This window comes from Pelecanus crispus, chromosome 6, assembly GCF_030463565.1.
Source record: "Pelecanus crispus isolate bPelCri1 chromosome 6, bPelCri1.pri, whole genome shotgun sequence".
NCBI lineage: Eukaryota > Metazoa > Chordata > Aves > Pelecaniformes > Pelecanidae > Pelecanus > Pelecanus crispus.
The window spans coordinates 11792454-11812165 of NC_134648.1; the positions used below are offsets into that span (position 1 = coordinate 11792454).

Below are 19712 nucleotides of genomic sequence, written 5' to 3' on the forward strand. Positions count from 1 at the left end.
CTCTTTGTGTTCTCTCTGTTAATTCTATTCACTGGAATTAGTAAAATTTTGCAATACAGAAAGAAAAGTCAGACAAATGCTGACGACTGCATGTAAAGTCTAGACATTAGGCAATTATTCATGATTCTTCACTCCCTGTCATACAAGGAAATGAGAAAAATAAATTTATGCTGGTCCTAGACTTGCTTTCTACGTGGAAAAGAGAAAAGGAGAATAACCTTTTGGAAAAGTCCTTCATGCCATGTCCACTGGGGCTGCTGCTCTTCCCTGCCTTGGAGAAGACAGCACATGCCCACCTGAGGCAGTCCTCGGTGTATGATGTGCTGAGGATTCGGCCAGGCTTGAGCCTATTACGTCTATATTGCATTACTAAAATATGTGAGGATCAAACTTACTTTCTGCAAGAAAGCCATACATGGCACCCTCTGGGTCATTCCAGACTGGCACTTGGAGTAATCTGAACTGTCCTTTTAGGTAGATGATAGTTTCAGGTGTTTTCCATGATGTTTTTTAAAGCCCCGTTACTAAATATCTTGCACATGGTTAAAAATGCATTCACAGAGGACCTTTGAACATTAAAGAGACAGAGTGGAGTCCAGTGTGTTACACACTGAAAGAGAGGGCACAGAAGAGCTGCTGAGACATCTTCTGTTACATATCTTGAAAGTCTGAAGTAAAACTACATTGTTTAGGGCTATCTTCATTTCCAGCTTGTGCAGACAGCAATAAGTACTTGCACTTGAAGTTACAATCTAATTCATGCTAGCTGAAGTTAGAATTCCAGTCTGCTTGGGATTTTTGTTTATTTTTCCCTTTGCTGCAGGGTGAAAGGAAACTTTTTTTTCTTCCTGATGATGACTCTGACATGCCAATGATGCCTTCTGGAGCAAAAGCTCTATCACTCTTGTCTCCTAGAGGAGTTGAGCATCATAGCAACGGCAACTGTACTTCTCAGTGCCCAGTCCAGTGACATGGGAAAATAAAAAGGCTTCTAAATTCTACCTTCCCTCTGCAAACATGTAAAAATAGCCTGAAACACACTCCAGTACTGATATAAAACATATTGCCCTTTTTGATAAACTGCAATTAATATCAATAGAAATTCTGCACCTTAATCCTACTGTTGACCAAAAAAAACCAAATCATCAAGCCCTAGTTTTCTGCCTGGCATCTGATCACTAACATTAATGGAATTTCCACACTTCCCAAATACGACTGAACACCTATTTGACCAGCACATGTCAAGACAGATTTTCCTATGCTTTTCATTTGTAAAAAGACTAGCAAAAGTCCCAATGGCAACAATCAGAATGGACCTTAGAAACACTAGTTTAAGCACCTTCTCTGTGAAGGCTGTTTCCCATACACCTTTTGCACTTTAAAAACTCTTCACCTCAAAATTGACCCTAACACTGATGTCACCTGTTGTGAAGTTTGTTTTATACTAGACAGAGAATGACACAGTATTCCCAAAAATACAAAGAAGTGCTACTGAGGACTGAAAGACTATCCAGCAATATTCCTTAAAGACAACAGTGGCTATAACTGGAATAACAAATGATAAAAATCTGCTATTTCACACTGAAAAAATGAGGCATGAATTAAGGTTCCCCATTAAAAACAAAAGCTGGACATTCCAGCGATGCACATTATTTGGACACGCTTGACATCTTCTTCCCTCACAGCTGAAAGACTCCACCAAAGGCCATGAAAGATCTTCATAATCACTTATCATTTTAAATTGGCGACTAACCCTAGAACAAAAAAATACATCTGAAATTTGGGTAATATGTCTGGAAATGGAAAGGGTGTCTCTTCCTCATGTCTCTTCACATCAGCTCTATGTCAGCAGTTTTATATAACTGAGGGCCAACTGCTTAATTTCCCACACAAAGTCCCATTCTGAAAACCTTCCCACTATTTGAATGGGTTTTGCCTATGTATTGTTGCTATCCATTGCATCTGGAGGATCATGTTTTATGATTGCCCCACAAAGATGAAATGCAGAACTATTCTGGAGCTTGAAAGGACAAATACATTTGTCACAGCTTCAGAAAAAGACTTGTTAGGAACCTGGACACAATGCTGGTCGGAAACATTTCAGACCTTCCCAGTGCGTTCAGAGAGGCTGCGGGACCAATGATCTTGGATTAAGCTTGTGATGTACACCTTCTTCTTATCTCATTAATTTCCTTGCTTTGCTTAGCGGTAGTTTGTGCACCCAAGAATTCCTGTCCCAGTGCTCAGAACATGCTGAAACCATTCTGGCTGCTCTGCCAATGCATTCTTATACTCTCTGACTTACAGCTCTTGCACACAAACAATCTGTCATTTAACCGTTTGTGGATGACATAAATAAATAATTTTTAAGAAGAGGCAAAATGATGGCAAGATCCAGCTCTCCACAAAAGCTCTCACTTGTTTCAGTAGAAATAATCAAACAAAGCCTGGGCTTTGTTCAAAGTTATTAATTCTATTAGTATGGAAGGAAAATAAAATAATATAACAAAATAGCTACAAAAGGTCCACCTATCACATTTTTCCCCAAATCAGCTTATAACCCAGATTTCATATTACTCTCATTGCTAACCACTTTTGTACAAAACAGCCAAATGAAACAAGCTTTCATAAGAACTGTGCTGATTACCTGTTGGGCGTGAGCGCATTTTTTGTTTTAGAAATATCTTTGCTTCTATTTCAATAAACTACACAGAGCTAACACGGCAACCCTCACATTTTATGTGTTTCTAAACCTAACAAAATCATGAAATTAATTAGGGTAGTCTTCCTTAAAGACTTCATAAAAGTACTTTGTTCTTTTATTTCTCTCTCTATACTATTCCATTTATCAAACTGTATAGAGTAAAATTTAAGATCAGCTACCACAGTCTGTTGAGTTTCCCTAGGCATGACCTTACTTTACAGAAGATACGAGGGTTTAGAACATGAGGCGTGCAAGTTTGAACACTAAATTAGGCTTTAAGATCTGCTGATTGTTGATTAAAACTTTCATTGAGTTCAAAGGGTACGTGATGAATTATATAGAACCAATCCCACAGGACATGAAAGACAGATTTAAAAAATAAAAATAAAACCCCCACCCACCATAAAATAAAAATGAAAAATGTCTCAAACACAATTACAGTAAGAATAGTGGCCCCCACCCTATTTTAATAGGAATCAGTGTAGCCTTGGAGTTCCACTGACTGGATTTCACCATGAACTGGGTTTGCAGGGCAAAATCTTCTGCAACATTACTTGGATTTTATTCCGGTGCAGCTGATTTCTCTGCAATTCACTGGTACCTGAGCTACAGCTGGGTAGCTAATAGGCAAAGCAGTGAGCCAGATTCTCCCACTGCTTACTGTTTTTAAATTGGTTTATCTCTACTGACTTCAGTGGATTTGCTGTTCAACTACATTAGCCTATTAAACAAGAGGACAATTACGTCCATTGATTTCAACAGGAATTTTGTCTGGATGTATGGAGTGACAGCAGAATGCAAGATCTGGTTCATTATTTTAGGACTGTGGGTTTTTTCTGGTTTAGTTTCTCATCCCAAAGATGCCCTGACCGCTGCACTCCTGATTTCTTAAGCTGGTTTTGGTAGAACCTTGAGATAAACTAGTGCAATTAATTTGACAACAGTCAAAGGAAAGTGCTTGAAAATTATGTTCCTCTGAAGCCTTAGACACATAAGTACAGATTTGCTGGGGTTCTCTTTCATCGTCTGTAGAGAAACCCACAAAGCAGAATCTGAGAGTCAATGAGTCATTATCAGGTGTCAGTGATACATCTACTGGAGACTCGCCTTCAGATTTCTCCCCAAATTACAAAACTTGTCTGACTTGAATGCTGGAAAAAGGAGTGGTTACTTTCTCAGATCTGTCCCACAGATTTTCAGTCACACAAAACTTGAGCAATAGCTCTTTGTACCATGTACTTCAGGGTAACATCAGTTAAAACACATAAATAAAGACAGTTACAGTGTGAAAAATAAAGGCAAAGTTAATTGGAGAGAAAGAAAAGCAGCTTAAATGGGAAGAGGCCAAATAAGATAGAGCAAGCACAAGTCCAACTGAAAGAAAAATGCTGAACAGAATAACATGAAGAGTTTGGATGGATGAGGCTCTAATAAGGAGACCGACTGACACAAAAGATTTAGTTGATGGGGTTTTTTTGCATGCTTATGAGAAAGCCAACACTGTAATCAGACTAAATTAGCATGCACAAGGCTGAAAAAGAATATTTAGTCACCTAACATGAATCAGAATGTAATAAACAGTGACAATTCATCATTCAGTGCCAAGAATGATTTGAATCTCTACACAAGTGAGAAGACCGTCAAAAATGGGAAAAATAATAATTCTAGAGATCATATTGGGTGATAAACAAACACATTCCAACAATAATAATGCTTCATATATTTTTAATGTCAGAGTCTGGACACTTCACAATCAAAATAAGATATTCTGAGCCACAGCTCAATCTGGGAAAGCACTTCTGCCTTTTTCTGGTTGAAGCATTGTCAGCAGGGAAGACGCACGTGTGTTTCTTGTCAGCCAAAGAGACACGCATGCCCGCCCAAACAGAAACTCTCCATGGATTTTTCAAGAAACCCCTCAGTCAATTTCACAACACTATCCAGAGCTGTTTAACACCTCTCTTACCTGCACAACAACCACCTGAATGGACACATGATCTGGGAGTCTGATTGGTGCTCGAAAATATTGTGATAATGCAACCAGAAGATGAAGTATTGCTACGAGACTTTTAGCATGAACAGCTGAAATAGATATTAAAAGCACAAGTCACAAACTGCAAAGTAACTAGAACTAGGACACATATTTTTACTTTTTAGGATGTAGGGATTATGGGATTCTTTTCCTCTTGCCACCTTGGAGCCAGGAGGCACTTTTAAGGCACCTCTCCTTTACTGGTCTCCTCCTGCTTAACAGGTCACCCGAATGCAGCCCAGTCAGTAACATGCGTCAGCACCAAAGCGTTACTTTTTGCAACATGTCTGGATGCTATAGGCTGCGTAGATGGAAATCTAAAGCTAATCCAAAAGCCAGATTTCATGTACAGCAGTTTAAGTGCTGTCTCTGCATTCTCCTTGCCTTTCCTTTATTCCCTTTATTTCAATAAGAATTTATGGGCTATCAGAAAGATATTTTTGTACTCATAACATGCACTTATTCATTTTTAAGTGTCACAATGTCTGCAGGATGATAAATGAGCCTATTTTGGCAGAAGCCTTAAGCAATAACTTACTAAACTCAATGACTCAAACATTCCTCATGAAGTTGTTATAGTCTTGTTATTGAAGCTTTCTCACAGCAGGTTTCATATGGGTAGTTAACACTAACACAACTTACAAGATATCAAAAGCCATACTGTAGGAAATCCGTAATCAAGTATCAAACCATTGGCATGAAAGTGAATCATTTCGAATTCTTATGATTGCCCTTCTTCTTCTTCTGTTTTATTTTTGCATTTATAGTCTTCCCCAGAGTAGTATTCCTAAACGACCTTTGATAGCTACAGTACAGTGCGCTTATGTTCTTTGTACTTGAACTAACCAACAACTACTACCTCACTTCACTGGTAAAGCAGGGTCAGATTCACTAAAATATCCTTCTGCATCATCTTCCAATGCAAGTCTCAACTCTGCCATGGAGAAACTCACTCATGTAAAATGTGGCATTGCTGTCAAATTTGGCTGGGGTGCCAGTGCTCACAGATGAGGTGCTGTACCAGAACACTAAAAAGATGTCTGTCTGCCTAGCACTGGTGTGTGCTACAGCTGGCTCCAGCTCCTGCCGTCTATCTCTACTTTACCTCTAAAACACATGTAAAACATTAAGTTAAAACTAGAATTTAAATTGTCAGGCCACTCCAAACACCCTGCCTCCAGCTGCATAACACCGAATGGAAAAAAACCTGGGGGGAGGTTGAAGAGAGATGGGGACAGAAAACTCAGTGGGACCACATGAAGGGGAAAGTCAGAGATGCCTAATGTTCACTCTTCCTTCCTCGAGCTATTTCTCTCCCTCTCACTAATTTGTTGTGAATGGAATGGGATACAAACCAGCTCAGCTCAAGACAGGTACAGGAGACAGGGAAACTGTTATATACTGATCACCAGTGTGAAATGATTCTGCATACCAAACTTAAAACAGATTAAGAGGCCTGATTTTCTAAAACTGCTGATAACCTGCTTTCTGCAACACATATGCACTAGAATGTCTTGTGTTGGGCCACTGAGGGCATTTCTATTAGATATTATTATGTTCACTTTTAACATAATAAAACAGGAAGGGTGCAGTCCTAATCTTGGTGAGAGTTTTGTAATCAAAAGCAGTGGTTCAGATTTAGCCTTAAACAATCAGAAATATTATTGATATCTACATTGCAAATTTTACACAAACAAAGAGTCCTAGGACCTATCTACTACATTTATGCAGGTACTTGCCCGTTTCAGCACACCAGTTTAATAACAGAAAACCTAAGCTGGTACGCATATGGACTTAAGAGCAGAAATACCATACTTTGAGAAACTCTGAAAAGACAGTTTATTTAAATAGAAGGTTGAGCATCAGTAAAGAGGGTAGAGTGTACCACATCTGGAAATGCCCTGCAGAGCAGCTCATACCATAAATACCAGGCTTCAGCCTTCCCTTATCATTGGATATTTCAGAATTCCAGACAGCAGCTATAAACTCTCAGCTGTCAACAAATGAGAACAGCATAGAAAACACACAACTTACAGTCAACGTTCCACTTAATGCTTCTTGGAGGGAGTTTAAGGGTTTCATTGATCTTTTCAAGTACTGTCTGTAGCTTCTGTTTCTGAGCAATTTCAGACTGAGTAACTTCAGCAACATTCAGCTTCTCACTTTCAAGTTTCTCTGAAGTGATAATAGAAGAAAAAACAGAAGAAAAACTACTGTCAACTCCATGAAGAACATAAAGACATACCAGGCACCCAGATGTACATTCAAGAGATAATTAGACTTCCTAGTTTTAAAATTATCTGCTTTTCCTTCCAGAGCCACTTTCCCCCACACTGTTGAACTCCTAAAGATACAGTTCACATTTTCCCTTTATTTACCCATTGCCAAGGGGAAGGACAAACATTAACGAAAGCCACACTACTGGCTCTCTTTAGGGAACACCAGGCTCAGAGGTAAGGCCCATTACTTCTATTGCTACTGGATAAAGGGTATTCTGTATGCAAGTGTACAGCAACGTTTTGTACAGCAGACCATCAAACCTAGGAAACTTTAAGAAGACCAACTTTAAGATTTGTTTCATCAGTCTCAGCCTCCTGGCTTCTCCCTCAGACTCAGGAGACTTAAAAATTTTACTTGGCCCATCTGTGATAAAAGTGAAGTGACACCATATTCATAGAGGTGGAGGATGCACCCAAGAAATGTGAACAAGTATTTCTGGAGGTATGAAAACAACTAAAACCATAGGAAATTTCTTTCTAAGAAACCACAGCCCTTTTCTGCACTCAAAATTTGCAGTAAATTTTAAAATACTTTATGAATTGGTTTGTTAATAATTAGTACAGATTGCTAGGTATATACATACATGGCTTAGTGTTTACCATTAAATAGTAAGCAAAGAAAATTTAACAATAAAAGCTCCCCGATAACACCACCAGAAACAAAATGCTTGGTCACTTGCCAATTTAATTCTATGAAAGAGTATCTTATTATGCTTGGTAAGAACTAATCTTGTTCTCGTCAAAGCCAACTAAGTATCTTCCCAAAGAGAGTGAGCCTGAGCTACCAGCCTACGAACCCTGCCTAAGAGACTGCTATCTCCATGGGCTATCTTGTGCCTCCACAGGAATCAGTCTGTGCATACTCTCACAACAAGACCAAAGTCTTTAGTTAGCATAGACCTGATCCACAAGGAGTTAAGGGTAATGGAAAAGATTCCACTGAAATCAATAAGTGCTGGATCAGTTATACGCATATTTAGAGTCAGGCTGTATCTGATACGCATTTTTTGGGTTTTGGGTGAAGTCACTGGAGGTCTGCCCATGAGAATCAAATTGCTCAGTCTGGGGCATATCCAGTCCATCACAACATATTCAATAGCTTAACCATTCATAGAAGGGAATAGTCTGTGTAGCCTTTATTAGAAGTGCTCACATGATGTTTTGAGATTCATTTAAGATACTGAAAAGAAATTTACTGGAGACTTTATGAGCTGTAATAACTAAGAAAATGGCTTCCAAGCCAACACTTAAAAAAGCACATGCCAGCTCTGCATTAGCAGTTTCTTTTCTCTATCTGTTTCTCAGCTGAAGCTCAGTTTGCAGTCCACTGGGTACCATTACCTCAGTAACGTTAAAAGCCAGACATCAAATAAGAAAGAAATTCCAACTTTCCAGAGGAACTTCGCGATGTGAATAAACTACAGTATGGAACCAGCAGAGATTAAAAACATCCACTGTTGTAGTGAAAATACCCTTGCCTTCAAACTTACTTTCCACTTGTAACACTAAGGTTAAGTTTGTACAGCACATATGCAGATAATAAATTTAACTGGAGCAAATACTGTTGCCAAGACAAGAACCCTCCCCTCCCTCTCTAGCACCCCAGGTAGGCTTTATGCTGTTCTCATCAACTACAGAGCACCACACATTGCACTGTAGCTATAAGGATTGTGCATACAGCCTACTGCTCAAGGGTCTCATAATACAATGCTATTTTTATATCACTTAGTGGCATATATGTAAGATGATACCGAGGCTCATAAGTAGGAACAAGTGATCCACTTACTGACAAAGTGCCCCAACAGCATGCACATATATTTTTTCTTACCAAATAATTTCTGCAATACTTGTCCATCATACAGGTCTTCAGCCAAGTCTTTCACAATAATCCTCTCTCCTACCAACACATCATTAATCCAGTCAATTAATACCTATATGGGAAACACAAATTTGGCAGTATTATGCACTATTCATTTGCAATTTAAAACACATGTCATTTTGTACAATGACAGAAATATTTTGCAGAAAGAATACCAAAGTTCCAATAGCTCAAAATACAAATCAGTCTGAAATGCCATCAGAAGAAAACAGGAAGGACTTTGGAAGGACTATTCTAAGGTGGCTGTGTCAATGCACCACAATGTCTAGACAAATACCGGACTGATGCAGTGCCTTTGGGAGTGAAATCTGTCCTCTGCTTTCAGTAGTGTTTTAACATTTTATTGTGAAGCAAAAGCTAATGAAGTCGACTCTAATGAAGCTTTCTGCTAAAGTTCTAACCCCAAGAATCACAAAGACTACAAGGGAAGTCAGTGTGATCTTAGATTGGGGGTGGGATGGGACTAAGAATCCGGACTCAGGATTTTAATCCAAATTCTTAAGTCTGACTGTGCCATATCTAGAGAAAGATACCACAACAAATGACCTGCCCATTTCACTGGGATGTACACACCATGTGGTTTCGTTTAATTAATATCTAAACAGTGCTTTGAAGCGTTCAAATGAAAGAGGCAGGGATAGCATTAAAAAATAGTTCCGCTTTCCTGAAAGTGTTTACATGCTCTTCATTACCTTCATTAGTTCTTGTAATTTTGGGTCATTTCTTGAATTTGGATCAACCATTGTTCGGACTTCATTTTCCTCTAGAAGGTTTAAAAAAAAGATATTAGAAACTACCACAGGCATGACACTTTATTTTACATCAAGCTTTTATGTTGAGATGTAAAATTGTTGTGAATTACCTAGCATAGTGTCCTCAGGGTCTAGTTCAAATGGAATTGGACTGAGAGGTAAGTTAATGGCATTTATTCCTTCTTCCTGTAATTCAGATACTAGGAAATAAAAAAAAAGAAGAGCTTGGTCAAATTTCAATTCGATTTTACTTACTATTTCACTCTTGCTAAAAGTAGCATTAATTGTCTTAATTTCTTTATAAGAACATGATCCTATTAGATAAGCCACTAGGTGTAATTACAGCAATAAAATATAGCTAACAAAAGTAGGAGGCCCAGCCAACAAACCTTTACTTGTACAAGTAGATTTTTCATGGACAACGATACTGGAATCATTGCAATTTCCTCAAATCTTTTCCAGGATAAGTCCCATTGTCCTCAAATTTTAAAAGGCTCACTTGCATTTTAATGATCCTGACATTTTAACACTAACGAATCACTTTAGCTGAGGGAAATGATTATTGCTTTCAGCTATGTCACCCTTGCTCTGGAGATGCTTCAAGTTTAGCCACTTGAGAAGAGCTGGTTCTGGCTACATATCCACACAGGAGCTGCCAGACTGATAAACTACTTAGGACTGAAGGTAGGGTCACAGCACATGGCTCCCTCCGTTGTTCAGGTCAGAGACCAGCTGGAGCAGACTGTGTGATGCTTCTGGCCTGTGTTCTTGGCCTTTCTTTAGCAGAAATCATGGCAGCAGGACACAGGTGTAAGATGATGAACCCTCAAAAGTACTGCCCTTAGTGCGGAGTCCAGACAGGTTGAGAAAGGACTTGGGACATGGGAATGGGAAAGCAATCCCAAATCCCATAGTCTGGAGATGCCCGCAGGGCATATGGACAGTTGGACAGTCAGGCAATATGGACAAGTTCTTACTCAGCCAAAGTCCCCTAATGCTGCAAAAATCAATGTTCTTGTAATACATGCTCTGAGAACATAAGAACAGAGAGATCCAGAGAAGCAGTGTAAAAGCAGTCCTGCCACTAGTTCTGTACTGTACAGGTTCTGCACCTGGTATAGATCAGAGCAACTTTTTTCATGCCTCTGGGTGATCCAAACCTTAATAGGTTACAAAGACAAAACCCTTCCTTCACTGCCCAAACATGCCTCTATAAAAGAAGAGAATAAATGCAAACAAGCCAATACAGTAATCCTATCGCTATGGAAGAACACATAGCGCTGTGCAGGGAGGGCACCTACTTTGGCGATCAGACAAGTTTGCATCTTGTTTTGTAACCAAGAAATCAGTGCAAACCTGATTTACCAAACCAGGAAAGAGGCTCACTGCCTCTTGATGACAAGTATTGTTTTGACCATTCGTTTTCCAGTGTACAGACCTTCAGTAGAACTGGTTGTTAGCACAACTGTTCCAGTCAAGAGTTTAAACTTAAATAACTTAATCCAACCATCCTACATGGGTCCTAAAGATTCAAGCAGCTGTATACACCTTCTGACGTAAACTAAAATATATGATTTATGTGCGAATGCAGATTCGCCATCTAACATTTCAGTTTTACTACCTGAAGCTTTCCTCAGTTTATTTTGGAAATTACAGAAACAATATAGGTTCGGAGAAAACAGAAAAGTAGAAAGTGACAGTAGAGAGCTTGCGTTTTGTTCCTGGCCCCGTGACTGCCTTGTAAGTTAGCTTTTGGAAAATGGTTTTACCTCTCCACCTTAACTTCCTGTGTGCAAGAAGTACAGCTGAGTTTCACATGACCACTGTGATAATTAGTCAGTTGGTGTGATAACAGCACTTAAAACTTTCCAAGTATTTTCTGCACTTTGTGAAATGTTTTGTGCTCTGCCAGATAAAATGCCTGTGCACATTTCAAGAATCTGTGTAGCTGTATTCAGGCATCTATGTAAGATTCATAGCAATAATGGCCATTAGAATGCTTATAGCTTTTAATTGTACAAAAAAAAACTTTGAAAAATCCACTACCTTCAATACTGAAACACTAACTTCATTCACTCCATACACTCGCCCTGCTTGTGTATCTGTAGAATACAAATACTAAGCAGCTCTAAAGAGTCATAAAATAATGTTGACAATAATAGTTCCCTGGATTGTTGTATATCCTCTAAAACTGATGGCTGAGAGCAATGGACCAAATTAATCCCTCATGTAACTCCATTGAGTTCTGAGGAGTTATAGCAAGGATGAATTTGGTCTAGCATGTACAATCTCAGGAACTGTTTACACTTAATGGCAATTTTTTGAACTGCTAGCACTCCTTAGAGAAAATCACTGTTGGTTTTATTACCTATTTGATTCCCCCCCAACCCCTTTTTGGTTCAAAATGGTTATGGGCATAAAACCATCAGTGGATAGAAAACTTTCATGTGGAGGTCTTTCTGTTCTGAAATGTTTAGTTCATGGAGGACTTCGGCACAGAGGTTCCTAGGCAGAAAACATTTTTTTCACATCAATCCCAAGAGGGAGCATAGAAAATAAAATCTGTTCAAGCCAACTGGCTCCAGTGAGCTCTCCTATCCTGAAGTGCTGGATGCTCTGCTTGGGCAAGACACACCGGAGGAAGGAGTCAGCTCGTCTTCCTAGTGAAGGACAGTGGGGAAAGCTTTTGGCTCCTCTATCCAGGGAGCGACACTGGCAGAGCTTGCTGACACTTCTCCAGGGAGACTGAGCAGACCTTTCAAGGCTGAATGTTTTGTAAGGCCTTCTTTACGAGGCCCACTGAACCTTCCCATTTTTGTCCTCCAATGCGTACAACTATTACATTCTACTTTTAATAACATGACCTTCATCATAGTATCAGAGTTTATGAAAATAAGAGAAAGCAAACAAAAACCCCGCTATATCTTTGCATGGAAAGGGAACATAAAATACAAATAAAATAATAATAAATTTAGTGAGAAACTAATACCTTGATCTGTTCTAGAATGCATTGCAAGTGTTGTATGTGTTGTACAGCAGGGGCTAAGTCCTGCTTTGCTTTACACAGGTATACAGAAGTGGTGGTCTTGTTCCCCCAAGAAGCTCACCCAAATCGCATACATTTCTCACACCTGCCCAAGCCATATGCAGAACCTACCCAACACACCTCCAGATGATCCAAAGATCCCAGACAGATTCAGTTTGCCAGAGAGGACAACTACTCCTCAGCCACTGCATTCTGCAGTGCACAACCCATGCCCGAGGTTGGTATTAGTCCCGTAATAGAGACTCCTCCTGCCCTCCTGTCCCCTACAAGCAGAAAACATGATAGAGAAACCCTGAGCCTGATAACATCTTTTTCATTTCTTTCCCAATACTGACGAGAAAAGATTTAACTACAGATTAATACTACTACTAAAAGGAGCAGGTAAGAACACATGCATTATATGAGGATTTACATAAAGGGAGAGAAAATGTATTATGTAGTATAGCCTCACTTTCTAAGAATTTCTATCAAAAAAGTTGCATGACAAACTGCTATTATACACTTAGGTGATTGTAGAGGACCCACAAAAATGTGATTGAGGTTAAGAGTTTGCATACCACAGTTTCAGCAGAGGAATCCATTTCTCAGCTGCTTTTCATTAATTTGTTTTAATTAATTTTCATGAAAAGCCCTTCAGCAATTTAGTATTTTAATAAAAACAAAGCACACAAGCTTGGGACAATTTTTGCAGCAGCTGAAATTAAAATAAAATCATCTAATATCTTGAAACACTTTGAGGAATCACTTGGAGCATCAATAAGACCTCCACTCTTGAGTCTTGCAGTGTAAAAACCCAGGAAGGGAGGAGAGGACATAGCTGCAGCAGTCCGCCTATACCACACCAGTTGCCAGGAGCCAGACCAGTGCACTGGGACCTGCGGCAGTTGCTCTGAAGGGCCGTATCCACAGTTGTCTGCTTGACATGAGGTGTGCTTGGCCACTGGACGACCCCAGTAATTAGAGTTAAGAGCACCTTTCTGTTCTCACCCTGCTGTGGCCCAGATACAGCCCAGTGCATCAGCTACCATGGGGCTTGTTCTCGTCATGCTTACATTGGCATGATTAGGGACTCTATCCTTTTGAATGTGAGAGGAAAGTCTAGTCCTTCATGGTTTTTTCAGTCACCATGCTGAGTGGAACTGGGGGTCAAATGCACTTTTAAAGCAAGACCCTTGAAAGCAAGAGTTACATGTGGCCCAGACAAATCTCTGTGGATTGGCAATGCAAAAGTCCCAGTTTTAACTCTGCATAAGGAATGGACACTTCTGCTCAGACTTCTGATTCAGCTCCACATGCCAAATTTGTTATGATGTAATCAAGTGCAACTCCACTGCTATCAGCTGTCAACAGACTTCCTCCTATCATGCCAGCACCAGATTTGGCCCCAGAACTGGGGAGCCCACAAGCTTGTATCAACAGCAACTACAGCAGCTATTTTAAGCTGGATAGAGTTCTTACTGTTTTAGATGCTCTGGGATTACAAGGTCATAAACCTATGCTATCAAATCCACACGGGTGCTCTGAGCCAGACTTTGCCCTTTGATGCGAGCATCCAACTGCCATTGAAACCGTTGGACGCCGAGCACATCTGAAAGTGGAGTACTGCCCATACGGTTTAAATTGGCTTAATTCCTCTAGTACATGTAGCCTATTGCTCCACATTGTATTTATTAGACAGTTTCATTTGGGTTTTTTACTTGTTTATTTTGTGTGCTGAAGGCTTTTTGCTGCCCTGTTTAGTATTCAGGGCTTAATGTTATTCTGATTTGAATAAAACACATCTTATTATTTAACTGAGCTTAGAAATGCCACATCACCCAACGCACTCTCTGTGGTTTAGACATATTTTAGCATATCTATCCAAAGAATCATAAAATAAATACAGCAAGATGTAGTGTTAAATGGTCTCTCCTCTGAGTGCTACAGCCATGTCTTTCCATATAATTCATTCCATACTTACAAAACTAAAATTACTCAAGTGCTACAACGCTAGCGGATTGATTCTGGAAGTTTGTGATTAACTAGAACCGAACCCTAATGCTGGAGGAGTAGAGTGACACAATGCTTCTAACCTCAATCTTTCAAAATCAGGAGATTTAAATCTATGCATATACACCTACATAAATACATACATACACACTTCGGCAGTTTGTTAACGTCCTTTCTTTAACATAAAGGTTTTCCATTCCAGGTGTTCTCTACCATTTTTAAGGTTGCAAATACTTTGGTTTGTTGTGGTTTTTGTTTGGGGATTTTTTGTTTGGTTGGTTGGTTGGTTGTTTCTTTTCCTTGGTGGACGCTAAGATTTGATAACATTCACATGACTCCAGGAGTTTAAGCTTCCTATAAATGTCAAAGGACAAACTACCCGATATTATAAACTACTATGGTAGACAGTAGCTTTATGTGCTGTGTCTCTATCTTAAGCTACTTTTTCCTGGAACAAGCACAACTACGAAGGCTAGCTGCAGACATCATATTGCCAGAGTAACACTGGATATTTGTATATACACCCACATTCATACATGCATGTGTGTATATGCTATATGTGTTTACGCATGTAGCCAGAAATTACAGCCAGTTTAGAAAAATGCTGATTTTCAATAAGAAATGTCTTTACTGCTTTTGTACAGAGATATCCACTCAATTATAGTTGAGCTAAATTTATATGAATTGGTTTTGATTTCATATTCTCTTTACCGGGTGCAAGTTTCTGATAAATGCTCATGACCTTGATGGCTGGCTTTTGTAACCGCCTGTGCACAAGAGCAGCTTTACTACTTCTACTGACTTGATAGTCTGCAATGCAGACTTGAGTGTAAATGACTGTATCCACACAGATTTCAGTGGATTTATGCTTATTAATACCAGCTCACTGGCTGAGTGTGATCCCTATTCCCCCTCACATACTCCAGTTTTATACCCTGATACAATTCCAGTGGAGTAATTCTGAACTTGTACTGGCAAATGTGAGAAGAGATCCAAATTACCTAAGATGGTCAGAGAATGAGAGAAAAAAAACAGCAAAAGCATTTTCAAAAAGTCCTAGTTTAAGCTTTTACAGAATGATACTATTCAGTCAAGCAAACTTACGCAATTGCTTTCTGGGCTATCCATCCAAAATGTTATTTTCTAATGCTTGTGTGTGTGCATCTTGTAAGTCCACAAAGGGAAAAGAAAATATTAATCTAAAATGGTACTGCCTAATATTCTTGAATACGTAATTCATCCAATATGGATTTTGGCAGCTCAGCTTTAACTCCGAAACAAAAGAAATCCACACAAAAGACAATAAATCTGCATTACACATGGTACTAAAATGATCCAATGGATTTATAGATGTTTACAAGTTTGCAGAGTGTGACACAGCGTCCACCAGAAATTTGATATTCACAGCACAAAACATCATAAACATATGTCTGCAACTACAAAGAGGCCTTTTTATGTGGGGATCATTGTTAAAATTGTCTTCAGAACATAAACCTTAAGTTGTAAATGCTACTCCCCATTTATTCTCCAAGACATAACGAATGAGGAAAGAAAAGCAGAGATACGTTTGTAATTGAAAATGTTTCTCAGGAAATGATCTGTACAGGAACATCATTCTCATTCCATTAACTGCTGACTCCAAGCCAACCATTTGTAAAAGTAAATAAATATGCAAACTGGCTGACAACAATGTGCCTGCCTTTAATGTTACTGCATTAGTACCCAGTCTCCAAAAAAGAATCTATTTTCTTTTCTCATTTCTCCATTAAACCAAACATGGCATACACACAAAAGAACGGGAGAAATGCTGCTCACAAAAAAGAATGGGAGAAATGCCTATAATTTAATTTTCATGTATGCAATTCAAATTAAATGCTTATTGCCTTGAACTTTCTTTAAAAGTCTAAAGCTACTCCGAAGTACCTCAGTGACTAGCTTGCTGTTCCTTCCTTTTTTGCAATTAGCAGGGAAAAAACCTCCATAGATTGACAGATCTCTGGTCTGAGTAGGTAAAAAACAACAGTAAAACAGGGAGCAAACTCAATCCTTTTAAAGAGAACACGTGAGTTTCTTTGCCATGTCACACGTAGCTTCGTTAAGCCTTACATGCTTTCACATTTCATTTGGGATGAAGGTTGTTTCCGAGAATTTTCCTGTAGTTTCTAGAGGTAACAAGTGGTGCAGTGTCAAGCTAACACAGATGCCAGTCATTCCATTCATTCCTTCAACACATCTTTTAAAATACATCAGCAATATTTGCAGATGTTTTGAAAAGCCTGACACCCTACAGGAGTGTTTAAAGTATCACTGAAAAAACCCAAAAGACAGCATTGGGAACAAATGCAGACAGGATTTCAAATGACACTGACTTTATCCCCCACTGAAGAACAAACCATGCATATGAAAAATGCTGTGACTGTTCCAAGTCCTTATCACAATGTGCTGCGCTGAGTCTGATCCCAGTCTGAAAACTCCTCAAACAGCCTCAGATACATTGGTAGGGTCTTTGTGCAAAAGACACCTGCAGGTTGTTAGCTGGTCTGCACATGGGATCCCTAAATACAAAATATTTTATTGAAACAAATCCTTTGACAGCTAAGATTTTCTATTTATTGAGATATCTCAGAACTACATGGGTGCTTAGGGCTATATGGAGACAGAAAGGAAAGCATTTGTATCCTCCTCACCAATACTTCGGTATTTCTCGAGTTCAAACAAATCTGCAGGTAGCAGCATCCAGAAGAGAGTCAGACAGACCTCTTGGCATAGACCTGACCCTAACCAAAGGGAGGCAACTGTTCACCCTATATGCTTGCTGCAACAGTTCTTTCCAAATATTGTGGAATGGAGAAGCTGATTTTATAAGACTGACTTGCCTTGTTCTCTGAATCACCAACCAGCTAATAGTAGCTATTCCAACATCAACAAGAGGCGCTCATGCAGAAAAGACAAAACCAAAGATCTGGTCCAAGAAGTCTTTCCCAGCTCAACAAGTTCTAGCTATTCTTAAGGGAAAACCCAAAAATAGTTCTTAGGAATGTGAGGGCACACTAGTAGCAAGCTGAGGATTTCCTGAATTTCTTGCTCTTTTCTTCTTGTGTATATAAGCCTTGTGTTTGAAAGAGAAAAAAATTAAGTGTCAGATCCACTGCATCTCAATAATTTAGACGACTACTTCTTCTTGGAAGAATTAGAAAAATGACTACATTTACTGGAAAGTTAAAGCTCCTTTTCAAGGACTGCGAATTGGTTTATGTATCACACATGGCCACTATTTTCAAACTGTAGTTCCTACAGCTACTTGTGTTTTAATATAAACATCTGGTCATCTTCAAGGAATGACTTTGTGACAAAGGATCAAACGACTGTGGCCAAGTACTTCTACATCCCAGAAGGAAAAACCAAAACCAAAACCACCTTAATATCTTCTGAGAGCTCCTCATACTTCAAGATCTTTCTTTGGTATCAAAGTCAACCAAGATAAAGTTTGAGGGTGACACCAAGGCTGGACAAGTAGCAAACACAAGGAAGATGGGATAAGAGTGATGCGAAGAAATTAAAATAATAATGGGTACAAAAATGTAGATCTATTACTTATTTGCATAACTGGTACCTTGCAGTCCATGCTTTGGTACCTTCTGCATCAATCCTGAGCGTCTAACTGTAGTTCTCAGATTCAGTAGAACAAATGAGAATTGACCTGCGATATCTAATTCTTTTTTTCCCCCTCCATTTTAAAGATTTTCAATTTCTTACTACATTTAATATTTTTGCCTAACACAGAGATGGTTTCTGAAAGTCTCTGCAGTGTGTCCTAGGGAACTGAAGTTTCTTGTCAAGGACAGAATCAGGATCTAATTTGGGAATTGGGACCTAAAGACAAAGGCCTTCAACATGGAAAAACTAGGCTGTAGCTTTGGCTGGATCAACAGAAACCGAGCTACATCCTTAAAGAAGATGGGCTGGATTTGGTGAAGGGCAGAAAAATGAAACCTTAAAATGGCAGAAATATATCTTCCAGCATACTGAAGACTAAACTACCCTTTGGGGTTCTCTTGACCAATGCGGAGGTTAGAGTGCATTTGACAGCAGAAAAACTTCAGGCTTGGACTGTTACAGAAAGGACTACAGGAAAGGTAAACTTGTTGCCCCATCCTTATTTCATATGAGTGTGTATCACCAAGATGCACATCTGATGTGTGGAAGCCTTCCTGTTCTTACCCAGCCGTCCAGTGTGAAGGGTCATTTCAGGGACAGAGGGGAATATATTAGGGCTGTGGCAATCCCTGACTAGAGGGGGGACTGCGGTCAGCTGGCATAAATCACAGTGTGGTGTGATCAATAGTATGGCCGTGGTATTCTCCTAAAACACATTTACACAAAAGTGTAAGATGACGCAAGACAGGACTTCGGTAGCACAAACTGGAACTACGTTTAGCTTAGGAAAGCAGAGTTGGTTCTTAATTTGCACAGGAAATACATCAACACTTTCCAGTCTAGGTTCTCAAATCCCTTAATCAGAATTAATTAGTTTAACATCCCACCAACAGAAGAAAATAGCATTATCCCCCTTCTGCAGCATAGAAAGTGACGCACTTCTAGATTAAGGGATACACTTACATGTTTCTTTTCTGGAGACACAAACTGCACTTGAAAAACGCAAGCTAGGCACTTAAAAACCTGTCTATAATGTTACACTTAGCCTGATGTAGAATGGACAGAAATACCCGTACCTCTTGTTTCCCAAACACGTATCATAGCAAAGAGAACATCCTTCTTTTCATATAACCAGTAGTAATGATTTGCATCCAGCCCTGTGCCTTGTCCTTCAAGGGCACTGCCGGTACCCTCCTGTGCATTCCTGATCTCACTCATTTCCTTATAAAACTCAAACAGCTGTTCCAACTTCGAAATGCCCTGTCTCAAAAAAATTACCTTACTGAACTGTTCATCTGACTATGGTGTTCACATGTTTCTTATCGCGAAACAAGTTGCAAGCAATGTAAGCACCAGCACTGTAAGGGTAAACCC

The 19712-nt window shown here is 39.3% G+C and overlaps 1 protein-coding gene across 1 annotated transcript in view; it reads right to left on the reverse strand.

Annotated features, from left to right (window-relative positions):
• The window catches only part of PARVA (parvin alpha), a 64687-nt gene that overhangs the window by 10086 nt on the left and 34889 nt on the right, over positions 1-19712 (reverse strand). Inside the window, exons 2-6 of the mRNA XM_075712691.1 lie at positions 9757-9846; positions 9587-9657; positions 8844-8946; positions 6771-6911; positions 4671-4786 (exon numbers count right to left, since the gene is read on the reverse strand). Coding sequence (XP_075568806.1) covers positions 4671-4786; positions 6771-6911; positions 8844-8946; positions 9587-9657; positions 9757-9846 — 521 coding nt within the window. The remainder of the gene's footprint in view (positions 1-4670; positions 4787-6770; positions 6912-8843; positions 8947-9586; positions 9658-9756; positions 9847-19712) is intronic.